We start from the raw sequence: 15715 nt of genomic DNA, 5'->3' as shown, positions 1-15715 counted from the left end.
CAACTAAAACTGAGTTAGTTTTAGTTGTTAGCTATTTTATTGGTTTAATTTTAGTTTTTATTAGTTAGTTTTATTACTAGTTTTATTTCCCCCAACTAACATATTTTTAAAAGTAGGCTGTAAGTGAGAAGACGTTAAAAGTATTTGCTGAAAAAAGGGGAAAACGTTCCTACATGGACCAGAAAGTGTGGTGGTAAAAAGCGAAATATGCTCAGTTCCGTTCGCATTAGATCCCCTCAGGGGAAATGTGTTCCCAAATCAAAACAAACAGACCAATTGAAAACTAGTAGCTATCTTTCATCATATACGTACCGTGGGGAGCCATTAAGAACGGCCAACGAATATGTAGTGGCGAAACTGGCGAAAAATTATACTAGTGGCCAAAAAAGTTTTTCTTTGGATAAGGCAGCAAAGAACTGAAAAAATCTGTGCGCTTAATATTTCGCGAGTATTAATGTTTAAAGTATTTTTATTCATTGATGTGCATAAGTAGGAAAAGAGAATATTCTACGGGAATTTCAAAAAATCACTGTATGAATTTTAACGGAACACCACTTTCGAATTCGTCAATCCGTTTGACTTCAAATGAGAATCGTTTTTGGCTTACGAACACGTATGAGGTCTTTACACTGAATTTCGAACGCCCAGCGATGTTTCAGTGACTTCTTTTACTACTTTTATTATTATTTTCATTATTTGTTTTGTAATTTAAGTTTTTCTATACTTCCAGAATCCAATGACTAGTTATATTTTACATCGCTTCAACACATTCAAATGATATCTCACAGTAAACGTTTTACAGCCACTCATGCTTTAGTTTGATACATAAGTAATAGCGTTTTTTTTTTAATTTAAACTAAAAAAAAGAGCTCATTGTTACATAACATAATATTTGAAAGAGCATTTCTCTCTACAAGATAGTGCTTTTGGTTTCTTACCCCAATTTGATCTTTGTTAATTCTTAGGTCAAAAATTTTTTGCGAAACATTTTTTTCACCTTGAACTTCCAAATACTCATATTATGAGAAGAAAACCACAACGTGGATAGAGCCAAGCACGTCAATTTCTGGAGATTTCTGGATTTGTGGACGTGTACGCAGCTCACATTTTGTGTTTATTACACAATTACGAGAATATGTACGTATAGCAGCTTAGATTTGAACGATTCTCCAGAAATTAAAAAAAAAACTTCGCACGAGAACGCAAAAAAATAGATAAAATAGATGTGCTCAGCGTCACCATTTATTTGTCTACTTAATTTCGATCCAAAAAGAAAGAGAATGCACTTCACCTTCAACCACAAAGCGACCATAATTATACGCTATCATGGATTTTCTCAAATAAAAATTTCGCATTTCGCGCGAGAACGCAAAAAAAAATTGGCAAGAGTGTTGTTTGCGAAAGTGAACATACGGAGCGCTGATGTAAATTCTTGGAGATCAAAGAGAAAACATTGCTATTTTGATGTGTCCTCGTTCCATAAACACAGTTAAACCCATAAAAACTAAAAAAAAACCTTTCAGAAAATTCCGTGAAACTTTTCCGGAAAGCAGTGTAATAAGTTCTGTAAGAAATTCTCCTACCAAGAATTGTTAATTGGAAAAAAATAGAATTAGAAGAATAAAAGTGACCTAGTATAAATCTCGTCCTACAAATTTCTCGATTTTTCCTGTCCTAGATTTATTTTCTAAAATCTCCTGGGCTACTTTTTGAAATTTCTAGGATGACTTTTCAAATTTTTAAATTTTTTCAAAGGGCTTAACTCAAATAATCGGTTCGGAGGTCCATCCGGATGGATGTGGAGGAGGGGTTTGAGGGTTTTCTGAAAGAAATGAGTCCAATCTTGACAATTTTACCCAAACTGGGCAGAAAAAACGCAATCTGTAGAGATGCGGGCTCGCCTAAGGCAAAATAAGCCCAAGCAAACCGAAGAACCATCCGGATGGATGTGGAGGAGTGGTTTGAGGGTTTTCTGGAAGAAATATGCCTTTTTCCGAGACCCTACGTAGGATCACCAAAAGGAAAATCGTGAATCCACCCAAACAACAACTAGCTAGAGTGGTCCCACAACGACACTACACCCATAGACAAAACTGCGCAACCACCGCCCCGCTCCCGAAGCAGATAAATAAACATTCAATGAAACAGGAAAAACTTAGCAAGGACGTTTTTTTTTTCTTGAAAAATACTCGGAAAAGTCACAAATGTGCTTAATTACGTCCATAACAAAACAGTACGATTAATTATTCTATTCAGAAAAAAATTAAATATTCCAGGAACACAAAGAGTTCAACTCCGTCAATATTTTTCCATCACAGATTTGTAAGGTGAAAAAGTAAAATAAGCAAATAGAAGTGATTCCGTATAGTTGAGTCCGTTCATCAAAAAATATTCAGTGAAAATTTAAAAAATAAAATAAGCAAATAGAAGTGATTCCGTATAGTTGAGTCCGTTCATCAAAAAATATTCAGTGAAAATTTTCTTTTTTTCGGAAACAAAAGTTTTAAAATATAACGAATTAAACTTACTATAGTATCCATCACACGATTCGACCATCCCGGTGGGTCCTGCATCAGAAGATTCGGAAAAACTAATTGGATTCAATTTCACACACACATATATTTTAAAGTCGATTATAAGAGTTTGAATGAAAAATGAAAAGAAGAGAAAAAGAATGAGGAAATTACTAGCATAGGGAAGCATAGGGAAAAATCATTTTAAAAAAAGGATCATGTAAAAGAAAAATGAAAACTATGAGAGAAAAAGGGCTACAAAAGGTCAGAGACGATTTGAACGGTTCTCATACACAAAAATAAATCTTTATCCTGGGAATCGTGTTGGTGATCGTGTTGTTTTTGCCACCAGGAAAGAAAAGCGAATGAAAATTAAGTTAATTAATTAAAACTAAATTATACAAATACAATGAATGAAGCTATAACACGCTAGTAACTAAAAAAACCCATAAAACCGGATGTTGTCGTAACGATCGCCGAATAATTGAAAACAATGAACATTTGTCGATTCACCTGTCGTTTTTCGCAGCGGTTCAGCGCTAACAAAAATCTGTGAGGAATACCTATTCGACTACATCAAAGAGAATTTTCTTCTAACTGTATTTGAGCAGAAAATTCTGTAATTGCACAACATCGGAAATGATCGCCGAAAGAAAACTAACGATGAGACGAAGAAGAAGAAAGAACTAGAATAAACCCCCTAGCTTAAAAGGTTTCAAAGGAAAACAAAGAAGAAAGCCTGTGAAAAATTTCTCTTGGCTAGCAAATTTTGCCGGTGGGAGAATTTTTTCTTTTGCAACTGGGAAATTTTGATTACGAAACGTATCAGAAAAACAAATTTTTTTTCAGAATTAAATATTGAATAATTTGCCAAAAATTAGTGCACATCCTAAACTGTTAGTGATTTGATATTATGCTTATGATTTCGCAGCAAAAAAAAAGAAGTCAAATAAAGAAGGAAGAAAAGAAGAATCGATGTATTGATTTTTCCAAGCTGTAGAATGGATTATTCTTCACCCTTGCCAAAAGAAGATAGAAGTAGAAATTCGTTACGTTGCTTTCTTTTCTTGGCTGCATGCCTACGCTTTAATCACTGCAAGAAGAAAATATTGCAGTTGAGAGGAGCAAAAAACAACTTCGATTTGACCTGGTGGGAAATACGGCACAACGTAAAGGACCCAAAAATTTGGAACCTACTCTAAGCCGGAATTTAGAAAATAGCAAAGAAAACACCTTCTCACAGTGACAAAGCGACCGTAATTTCTTGCTACTGTAAACTTTTTCAAACGGAAAAAAATCTGGATTACATTCTTGTTGTCCATCGAACAGGAACTTTTCAAGCAAAAAATTAAATCTCATTCGAAATCGCGTCTGATCGCGAGTAGAATTACTTCTTTCGAAAAATTTCTTGGCAGACTTGGTAGGATCTGAATATTTGCACGCTACGACGATCGCAAATTACATAGTATTAAAACGAGGAACGTGTGAGGGCATATAGGCAATTTCTACGTTACCTATTGACAAGGATGATGTGGAAAATAGGATAGCAATTAAATTTTGTGTTCTATATAGCTATCGCATCTCCATAGCTACTATCGATCGTTTTAGTCCGTCTAAATACTACCTAAACCTAACTAATTACCTGGTGAATAAATGATCGGTGTAGGAAGAAGACAGGTTTTATCCTGAACCTTATAAATCATAAATTATAAATTATTACAAATATAAATATAAATTACTGCTTCCTCAGGTGGTCCCAAATGATATAATATTGATAAATCGTTCTCAAAGTTTTCAATACGAAAATTAAGCCAATTATTTTTTTTGGAAAATAAATACGACAAAGTTCATAAGTATATTAATTACCGAAGGTCAGCGAACAGCAGCATATTTATCTGTAAAGAAATAAACTATGTGACACTAGCGCGAATTGATTCGAAAAATTTATTTGTTGCTGAATTTTGGATTGAATTTGAATTCCGAGACAAAAATTTGTTCTAAAATAGTCGATTTCCCCCGAGATTGTAATTTTCCAGCAACGACCCGTTAAATCCCCTGAAGAAATGGAATTGGGGTCGAAGATTGAAATGTTTTGTTAGTGAAATGTCAGCAAAATCATATATTGGTGAATCTCCAGGGAACCTTAAGGATTTCGAGCGTTTCCAGATTATCGCTATGTTAACATGCGGAAGTCTACGATAAATAGTAACACTAAGAAAACCCAGGAAGAGGACACTCGATATTTTTCTTTCCTTCTGTGCAAAATTGCTTGAACGGGGCTTACCTTCTTCTCAGTTGAAATGAGGGAAGAGAAAACAAATTGAAAAGAAATGGAGAAGGAAAGAAGAGACTTATGGGAAAAATAAGGAAAAATCCCACTCCAAGTAATAATAATGAGACCGATTCAAAGGCAACAGATTAGTTGGATGTTGTTTACCAAACTACCAAAGTATTCCAAGGTCTTAGCAATATAATTCAGAAATTACAAACTGTAAATTAAAATTATGGGAAAAATAATTAGCATAATTTTCGTATTGAAAGACTATTTTTCTCTAATCAAGTGTTCTTTTTTGTTTTTTCTGCACTATTCTTCAGTAAAATTGAGGGAAATTTTTGATTAATAATATTACCGCAGTTAGCTAAATTGTTTGTTTATGGCTGAAATGCGAAAATTATTTTAAATGCCAACATTTTTCAAAGTTCTGATAAAAGTTTAATTTGTGAGCGATAAAATGAATTGGCGATGTAGAGGGAACGCTAGGTAAAAAAAATGAATTATGGATTTTTCTCTGCTGTACACAATGGCTGGCCTGCCTTTAATCAACGGTGATAAGAAAAAAATAAATGCATTACGTTACGGTGGTAGACATTTCATTTGTGAGGTACAAGAAAGAAACACGGACATAACAGAACCATATAAGTCAACTCAAACATTTCTAATAAACTAATAAATATGGAATAGTAAGCGCTACAGTTTTATATTTTTAAAATAAAAAGTTGATAAGATAAAAGAACAAATGAATAAATATAAAAATATCCAGTTAGAATAAAAAAATGAAAGAATAACCACTGTAGCACTGATGCTACAGTTCGAGAATTCACGTTGCCACCCCTTCCATTCCTCCAATGCCACGGAAGTAAACAAATAAACATAAAAATAAAAGCGGGGAAAATCATCACACATGAGCCAAAATGGAACCCATTATACGACCTCCCTTAATTAATTCCCTTAAAATAAATTTAAAGAGACCCTTAAGAGTGCATAGAATCAAATTCTGACGCTTATTTTCTTCCTTAGACTTGATAATTTGAAGAAATAAAAAAAAAAAAGAAAAAAAAAGCAATTTATATAATTTGGTCTGTTCTTCAAGAAATATCTAGTTTTTTTTACTTATGAGGACCAACAACAAAATACGAAAAATCGAAAGCATTACCGTATTCATCACGTGATTCGACCATCTCGGTCCTTCATCAGAAAAAAAAACAAAGAAACTAACCTTTCACATTTGTTTAAAGTTGATGATGTAAAAATTACTCAAACGTGAAAAAAAACTCATTTTTTTAACTCGTTTTTCTTTCTTCCATAAATTTTTCCATTCCCGTCAAAAATAAACAAAATTTACCTGTTTTCAAGTTGATAAAAATACCTCCAAAGTAAACAATTATAGTAGTTAATCTCTCTTATGCACATAAATGGTGACTAATAATTGTGGAAAAAACCGGCAATCAAAAATGCTAGAGAAATCTGCGCATTCAAATTGAGTGAAGTCAATTTTAATTTTTATCTTAAAAAAAAATTTCATCAGTCTATATAATTTCCTCTCGAGACTAACCATGTTCGTCTTCCGTTCCTATCTTCGATTGGATCGCTGTTGGCGTATAGAGCATGTTGGGAAGCGGTAGAGCTCTCAAAGTCAAATATAATAAATAAATAAATAATGTAAATAAATAAAAAATAACAGTAATAAATATATAACACAACATATTTTTTTTCTGGATTTAAACAACTTTCAAAAATTCTCCAGTGACATCAATTTATGCAACCACGTGTAGGTAGCAGCACGTTCGATTGTTCGGAACCGCACTATAAGATTAGGTAATTAGGTAAGCAAAGCTTTTTAAGGAGACTTTTTTTTCTAAAATTAATCCTAATTTTAATTTTTAGCTCTAATTTTGAAAAGTGACAGCCAGTTAGTCAGCCATCTTTTTTTTTTAAATAAAAATATGTACCATTAGACTAGCTAAAAAGATTGAAAATTTGTCGAATAAAAAAAAAGACCCCCACATTCAAACATTCATTCAATTTAAATCATTCTACTTTGAAAGGTAACTGGTACTTTCTCACTGGTACTTTTTAAATCTCAAAAAGGAAAGAAAAAATAAGTGAAATTGATGTAACGATGAGAAAAAACATAATAAATGTCATTTAAGAAAAAGAAAGCGTTGTTAATCGCCTACGAGCACGATTGATGCTTCGATCCACGAGTGATCTTAAATTTTATTCTGTTAGGATTGGCCTTTTTCCTGTACCGAAGAGCCTCAAGGAAAGCTAATCCATCCAAAAATGGATCGTCTAGGTAGAGGCGAAACGATCCAATTTTCAATTTTATCCTCTATCTTATTTATTTCTACATTTTCGAATCAACGGAATCGTAACGACAAGGTCATTATTTTGAGAGAGGAAATATCATTGTCCTCAATCTTTAAGTCCTCTCTTCTTGTAACCTCAGGATTGGGAAAAGTATCAGGCGCCAAAAAGAAAGCTTCACCTACTACACCTCGTTATCATAACAAGAAAACCATCAAAAAATCATAGTCTTCATTTGATTTTTTTTCTGCACCTCCTCAAAGATCCCGACAATAGAAACCCCGACCAATTGTTGTTCTCCTGCACCGAAAAAATTCTCAATCAGAAGAAGCGATGTGTACTGCTGGAAATATGTGGAAAATCAACCACGAAAAAGTTTTGATAGAATTTATATTTTAAGCAATTTGTGGTCTCGAGAGTATTATACTTCAGGAAAAAACCTCCCAAACATATTTCAGCAATTTCAAGATTTCCGGCTAAAGAAAACGTCCAAATTCTAATTGATAGCGGAAAAGATGTAATAGATTTATTTTCGCAATTATTTATTTATCTATTTATTACGCTCAAGCGCGTGCCCAGAGTAAGATTCAAGGAATGAATATAAATAAACAATAGAAAATCCAGCAACGAGAAAAGAGTAGAATGAGAATAAGAATTACTTACTTTTTTGCTTTCAAGAATTTTTTTCTGCCTTGGAGTTTAACGGGAGCCTCAATATGTGGAATATCAGCAACTTACTTTACTGTTTAGATCCAATTTGTATCACTAGTGCGGTTGGATTTCAGCAGAAAAGTTTTAGAAAAGTATTTCGGTGGAGGCGCCGATAAAGCTACATAATCTAATGACTGTGGAACACGGAGAATAGGATGTGAATTTTTGATTTTTTCCCAAATTTTGAATTATTTTCAATCCACTCCTCCATACCGAAGTTTCAAGGAACGATCAGTTGGATGAGGATGTGCATTGTTTTCTAACAAAATAAAAAAAACACTTGAAAACTTTCTTTCAATTCTTCAGTCCTCTGATAAGTTCACAAGAGCGCAACTTTGCGCTTATAAAATGAAAACAACTACTGAATACGATATCACGGATTGGCTTTCCGGAAAGAAATTTAATTGGGTTAGCTTTTCTTTTCAGTTTTTGGTTTTTGATTTTTTTTAAAGAATGTCGCATTAACGAAAACGCGGTTTAAATAATACATTTCAGGGATTTTTTTGTTCAGAAGTTTCATTTTTTTTTAATTTTTGCTTTTCTTCAAAAACTCAAAATTTCTCTTCTTCCTCCATTTTTAGAGCTTGAGAGAGCAACGCATAGTTAAAAATGTGAGAAAGTCGTTAAAGTGCTCGTCAAAGTTAATCCTATCTTTTTCAGTACGCGACAGGCGAATGGCGCACAAATCCGAAATGAACGATTGTCAAGAAAACCACTAATCCTGTCTTTTTTTTTCTTGGGATTAATCCTATGTGTAAGATGTATGTACTTTAACATGGCAACCTAGAGTTTGCGCTTCAAGATGTGGAGGTGGAGTTAGAGCTGGATAGAAAGGTCCGGAAAGAAGATGGGAAACTCTCAACATATGTAGGGATCGCCTTTTTTTATGAATTACAAGTCTTTTTACGAAGACCTAGAAAATCTTCAAATTTGTCGCTGAGCTGGTGAAAGCATTCCGGATATTTTCCACAAAAATGTACTGAATGTGTTCAACCGTAACCGTAGTGCGCCTTTAAAGTCATCGTATCACGGAATCGACGTAATGTCGAAACCTGATGGAAAGCACAGAAGTTGGGGTGTAGATCACGAATATAACCCTTCGCCTTCTCCATTTTCCTCAATCCTGGAAACACCCCGTGGGAAACGGCATTCTTTCCTACGAGGTCCTACCTGGAACGCGTTACCTTTGTGCACGCGCCGCATCCACGAGCGGGCAGTCGAAAATCAATGAAGTCTTCTCAACAGCCTACTCAAATAAAACCAATGAATAGGCCGGGGAGAGAGAGATGCAAAGCGTATACAAAGAGGTGCGTACCTCCTAGGAACGAACCCCGTCCCCATTATCGCGAAAAGGAACGCGATCTTTGTGGCTATGATGTCATCGCGCCAGATGCCATTCTCACACGTAAAAGCAGGGGAAATTTCACTTTTCTATCTTATACATTTTATAATTCTATTATTTGTATCATTTTTTTCTCACATGACCGGATGTGTTCGTGTTCTGTGAGTATTTAGCTGATTATCTTAGTGTTTCCATGTGTTTGATTACCCGGGTTTGAGGTGACGCACAAACGCTTGGTGTAGTTGCGGACGTGAACCAACCAAAAACCGCTTCACTCACGACACATTTCTTTTGGAGGATTAGAAAAAAAATGAATGGGGCTACGCTCATATTTATAATCTACAGCTCTAGCCCTGTGTTTTCAGTCAGATTCTCAAACTGAACTTAAATTAGTGATACGCTGCCTTTAAGTAAGGTAACGTCGATTGTCGAGTCGTCATTTTTTTTTGCATGTGGGCCCATTTCACAAAACACCAAGAAAACACCATGAAAATTTTTCATACAAAGCGGCTAAGTTCCCCGAGATTTTTCGTTGATTTTTGCTGAACGATAGTAAAAGTACTGATGATTTATTGGCTATTTGACGTCTATAAAATGACATTTCACAACAAAAAATCAAAAAAAAATTCATAATGACTATTAAGTACATAAATTTCACCCTCTCCCCCCTTCCCCCCACCCACGAAAAAAAACCAAAAGGTTTATTGCTGCAGAGAAAATGTTCACGGCGAGATTCCACAATGCGCTGTCGGCCAAAGTGCCCTGCAACTTCACGAAGGAGAAAAAGAAACTCCATGTGGTATCCAGAAAGTGCTAGGTTCAACCCCGCATTATTTCACGAGGAATTCAAAGAAAATTACTGGAACATAAAGAGATTTGCGCACGAATTATAACATAAAATGAAGAGTATTTGATAAAATACAAGGCAAAATATAAAAAATATAAAAAAATACAATATAAAATATATAAATAGATATAAAACATAATATTCTAGTAAATATAAAATATAATATAATATAAGGCTAGCTTGTATTACCTGAAGAAGGCGTACTTCCGAACTTTTTTTAAAAATTAAATTCACTGAATTACTCGAAAAAGCATGGATTTTGACCTACATTTAAATTATTTCCCATTTTTTCCTTATTTTTTGAAATTTTTAAAATGATTTCTTGTTCCTGTCGGAGCAATCATTAAACTATCATACACCTACTGATGGTGTTGGAGCTAAAATAAATTAATTTGGTAGAAAATTGAATTAACAAAATCAAAAAAAGAGAATATTTCTGGAAAAAGGTGAAAAGTATTTGGGTAGCGGTTCTAGAAATACACAGTGGAACGTGGCTATCGCTTATGGAAATTTCGCTTCACCAGTAAGAACTCAACAGAATTTTCTGGCTGCGAATTTTTCAATTTTGAAGATAACCGGTAATGCTGCTCTCAGCACAAACCTTTGATCAACCATGATCTAAATAAGAAAAAAATATAAGCATTTTTAAGTGAAATAAACAAGAACCAAAAAAGTCAAATGTTGACATAAACAGCAAATAAAGAAGAAAAAATAGCGAAGAAAAAATTTGGAAAAAATAATGCCGCTCCCTCGTTTATGATAAATGAGAGCTGTCACCCATAGGTAGTTTCTTTTCGACCACTCTAATATTAGTATAAATATTAGTTGCACTTTTATTCTCTTTTCATTCCTTCTGGGAAAAATGTTTGAATTCTTGCATCTAAGATGTGATATTATATATTTCCTATAACCAAAAAATCACCCATCCCTGGAATATCTCGTGGATTTTGCTGTTGAGCTCCTTTCTATGCATGAAATGTGTGTATGCATGTCATATAGTGTTCTTTATTGTTTTCGGGAATGACGTGAACTACGTTTCGTCGTCTGGGGCGATTATTTTATTTACTGTTTACTTATTTTGTATTCTATGGAAGTTCCTAGTACTTTTCACACCCACTTTTCTCATCAGTGACTAGTTTTCAAGCCCAATGTGGCCTAATTTTGTCAGAATGAAGCGAATTCATCAAATAATTTGAAAAGAAATTTGTTCCTCTCAGAAGTTAAACCCTGTTAAAATGTTAGGTTCCTTTTCAAAAAATTCTCAGTTCTATTTATTTCGTATAAAATTCCAGGGATTTTCAGAGTTTTCGAGTCAAACTTCTCATAAACATATATTCCCATTCTTTCTACTGTTTTTCTTTTGTTGCCCAATTTTAGCCCAAAAATTTATTACCTTATTTCTTCGAGAATGGCTAGAGGACGGGATGAGTTATGGTCGCTTTGAGAGTGATGGAACTGATGTTAACGTTACGATTCGAAATGTTTCACGAAAGTATTTTTATCACGAAGTAACCAGAAAAAAAAATAAAAATAGAATAAGAAAGCAAACTCTCTCCATAGTTAAAGAAAGGCCAACCGAGAAAATCACTTCACTTTTCCGCGATGCTCAGAAAGAAAAATATTCGGAGAAGATTAAGACGTGAATCCTCAGAATAGTTTTCTGGGGGAATAAGTAGAAGAAACGGTTTGTAAATGGAAGTTTTTTTTATAAATGGATTACTGTATTATATGGGCAGGGCTACAAAAAAAAAACTGCTAAGCTGCGTGCTCAAAAAACTTCAAGGATACCCACACACATTAATACAAGAACAATTAGAACTAATAGAAAAATAATAATAGAAAATTAATAAAAATAGATTAATAGAAAAACTCCTATTTGCAAGAAGAGGTCAGCCTCAAACCAATAGAAAGCCAAATTTGGTCCCTATACCTTTTAGGTGAACAGGGCATAAATAGCTAAATAAAAAAAAATACTTTAATATTGGGTTCGAGACTGATTATTTCTAATGCATACTGCAATCGAGAACAAAAAATATTATTACTGTACTATTATATTATTACTATATATCTATACTATATCACATTACTATGATATTATCACTTATGTTTATCCTGTTTATTTTATCACTACACAGTACTGTGCCATTATACACGTTATTATATTACTTTTTATTTATTTGTTTGTTTACTACTTCTTACCGTTACTGTTACTGTTACTGTTGCTACTACTGTTTGTTTGTTCTATTCATCTGCTCATCAATTCGTTTATAATGCGCACTGCATTAAAACATCCCGGAATAAACCCCTTTTGGAGCTATTCGACCAACCAGATTGCTAGGAAAAGAGTTTTTCTGGAGTCCATATATGTCCGCAGTGATGGAGCAGCTGAGAGCTCAGATGGATACTGCTCAAAGACCTTGACAGCGTCACTCATGGAACTTGAGGACATGACGATGGGGGGGGAAAGAAATGACTGGAAAAACATGCTGGGACCCACATATTCAGTGAATGCGGACCACCTAAGTAAGAGTCATATTATATGCCAGGGGCAGTGTAGCGCAGTCGGTAAGAGGTTCCGCTATGGCTGCCGCGCGATCGATACGAAGTTCGATCCCGCCCCAGCGCCAACCAAACCCTTCATCTTTCCGGGTTCGATAAATTAGTACCGAACTTCTCTGGGAGGATAAAAACACTGACCTGATACATCGGCTAGCCCCGCAAGTCAGTGTATGGGCTGGACACGGGTTCGCAAACCTCAAGCGATTCCGAAATGAAGTGAACGTGGTGGCGCATTTCACGTGGACTGATTAACGTCATACATTTCAAATCCTTTACCCCTTCATTTCTGACAACCGTAACGAGACACGAGAAAATATCAAGAGCAAGGGAAGGAGAAAACTTTTCTAATTCCAGCATCCCTCATTCTAAATGCATGACATGGAGAGACCTTGAGACGTAATTGTGAACATGACGCCGTCATTTTTGACTGATGCCCCTTTTCCTTCATGTTAGCTGTCACAACTTCATATTCTTTGAAGACGGTTTGCCACAAAATTGAAAAAGTTTAGAGACTTGATGAATAACACAGAGTTCGGCGTGTAGATTACGAATATGTGCGTTTCTATGCTCAATTTCCCCTGGTCGTCCTCAAAAATGGCGTGGGAAGTGCGTTTATTCCTACGAGGCACGTCAAAACGCGCCACCTAGGTGCACAGGCTGCATGGATGTGAGAGCGATCGTTGATCAATTACGTTTTCTAAGCAGCCTATTTATACAGAATTCATAAAAGTAAATTAATTAATTAAATTATAGGGTGCTGAGGAAACAGAGAACTGATAGAAAAGTGGAGCGTTCTAACGTATCTCGTAAGAAGAAACGCCGTTCCCACACTGTTTTTAGGAGCGATTAGGAGAAATTGAGCGAGGTCACGCTCATATTCGGAAACTACACCTCGTCTTCTATGTTTTCCATCGAGTTTCCAAGCTACGTCAATTTTGTGACGTTACCTTTAAATCACCTACAGGTCTTGAATTTACAGCTTTGCTCTACTCCCTTAAGGCGTTAACGATAATGGATTTAATGGATCATGCAACAGATGAGATCGTAGCGAAAGTGCTCATTCCATGGAAGATTGGAATTATTTCTATTCACAATAAAAAAAAGTGGAGTCACACGAGTTCTTATCGTAATCCTAGGATTCCATCAGGGATTCTGCGTCGGACTTCATTCACATCTAAAAGTGAAGACTTCCACTGGAGTGAAGACGACATTCCAGAAAAATCCCTCTTCATAACCCCCGTTGGCTTTTAAACTCGGGTTAGTTAGTTGGTTCTGCTAAAGAAAAAAACGGGCTAAAAACGTAGAATCGCAGCTAATCGACCAATTATCTTGCAGGTAGCTCAAAACTAATTGCCAAAAATGATTGATGGCTAATACAACGCCGGAAAATGTCCCTAGAATAAATGAAAAAAAACTGATTGAAAAATCGGACTGAAGTGAAGAAATTGAGAATTTGATTGGGAAAAATTTTTTGAATATAAACGCCGTGAGGTTCTAAGCTCTTGATTTTCGCACCATGGTTTTATCTTTTCCAGAAAAGATATCCACAAAAGTTTTTAAAAAGCCCTCATCTGTACCTGACAGTTTTCTGAACACTTTCTTCTTTTCTCAACTATAGCCTACTGATGAAGTCATTTCAGCTAGGGCTCACGGAGACCAGAAACCGCCACTAAACCTTTTTAAGTGAAGCTGGCCTTTCGAAAATTTGGCTGGATTCGTGTTTTCCTGATGTGCCAACAGGAGATTTTTGCTAAAACTTTAAAATTTTAGCCTGACATCAAAACCTTGAACAATTTTCAAGCCTTTGATAAAAACGTGGTTGTCGAAAAGTCAGTTTTAAAATAACGTTTCACCAAAATTTCGTTGGCACAATAAGAGGACATAAAAGCCTCCAAAGGTCCTCTAAAATCGAAATTTTCATGTATACCATCCCAGGAGGGAATGATAAATTCCAAATATCCATATCATCTGCTCTTCGCATCAATAACGCAAGTTCTGATAGCCATTATATGTATGGCAGCAAAATTGCTAAAATCGATACTATTTGATCTCGTCTTAAACACAGTTTGATCTATCCAGTCGATTACAGATCAATACGTCGAATCGTTGAATGTATCTCTGCCGAAAATGAACAACGTTAGTTGATCATTGAATCCAGAAACTTCAGAAATTTCCCCGTCACTACAATTAAGTAAACATTTTCCATAAGAACATCGAAAAATGTTGTGTTTTCAAAGAATTCTGTCCAGATCGTTGGGCAGCGGAAGATTGTCAAAGTACACCTTTACTATCATAGAAGTTAAAAAGAATAAAAGTTTCAAAAAAAAAGCTAAACTCATAAAACAAATCCTCAACATAAACCAGGTCTACTTTTAGCATCGAAAAATATTAAAAGAATATCTCGAAATAAAGGAATAAAAAATCACAAGGAAATACACCGTTTCGTCTCAAAAAATCTGAGATGTTGATGTAATATTCGCGAGATTTGACCTCTTTTGAAAAATTTCTCTGAACTAAACAAACTTCGTTCTCTCAAGATCAGGCGAAATTAGAAATAGAAAGAAAGGAGAAAACAAAAAGAGAAGAGAAAACAAGAAGGACGAAACATAGGAAGAGGAGGGGAAAGAAGACAAATTTTCGGGAAGAACTCACCAGTGCTTTGTGGGGTCAGGATGTAAGATCATCACAGTGTAAATTAACCATACAAAAACAAAGAAAATTACTTTTAACAGAAAAAAAACCACTCACCACTGCAGTTCTCGTCACTTGAGCCATGGTGAAGAAGCGGAGGTGACGACCAGAAATCGGCTAATGTACTGAAATTTGACCGAGTGCTGCTCGGGTGACCTTAATAAAGTCACTCGTCTCGGATGTGATGCTCTAATAAGTTCCGTGGAAACATGATATCCGACAATGAAATGAAGAAGCAAAAATTGAATTGTAGGAAGTTGAGCCGAGCCCGGCAGAAGAGGACGAACGAAAGCAGCGAAAAGCATTTCTGGAAGAGGTTGGGAAATGGTGGATTGGACAGCAGATAAATAATAGGCGATTCACGGCAATGAAACGCATAAGCAATTAGCTTGCGAAAATGTTATTAGAATCCGGGCGAAGGAGATTTATTGAATAACCAAAGCGTGTCTATATTCACAAACATG

At 35.1% G+C, this 15715-nt stretch overlaps 1 protein-coding gene across 1 annotated transcript in view; it reads right to left on the bottom strand.

Annotated features, from left to right (window-relative positions):
• Positions 1-15335, bottom strand: part of RB195_000174 (uncharacterized protein) — a gene marked incomplete at both ends in the record, with an annotated part of 54251 nt that extends 38916 nt beyond the window's left edge. Inside the window, one exon of the mRNA XM_064196364.1 lies at positions 15309-15335. Within this exon, the coding sequence (XP_064052245.1) occupies positions 15309-15335 (27 nt within the window). The remainder of the gene's footprint in view (positions 1-15308) is intronic.
• Between the last annotated feature and the right edge of the window lie 380 nt (positions 15336-15715).

The sequence above is a fragment of the Necator americanus genome, chromosome IV (genome assembly GCF_031761385.1).
Source record: "Necator americanus strain Aroian chromosome IV, whole genome shotgun sequence".
Lineage (NCBI taxonomy): Eukaryota > Metazoa > Nematoda > Chromadorea > Rhabditida > Ancylostomatidae > Necator > Necator americanus.
Note: the sequence above shows the minus strand (reverse complement) of the source record. Positions and strands in the feature narration are given on the sequence as shown.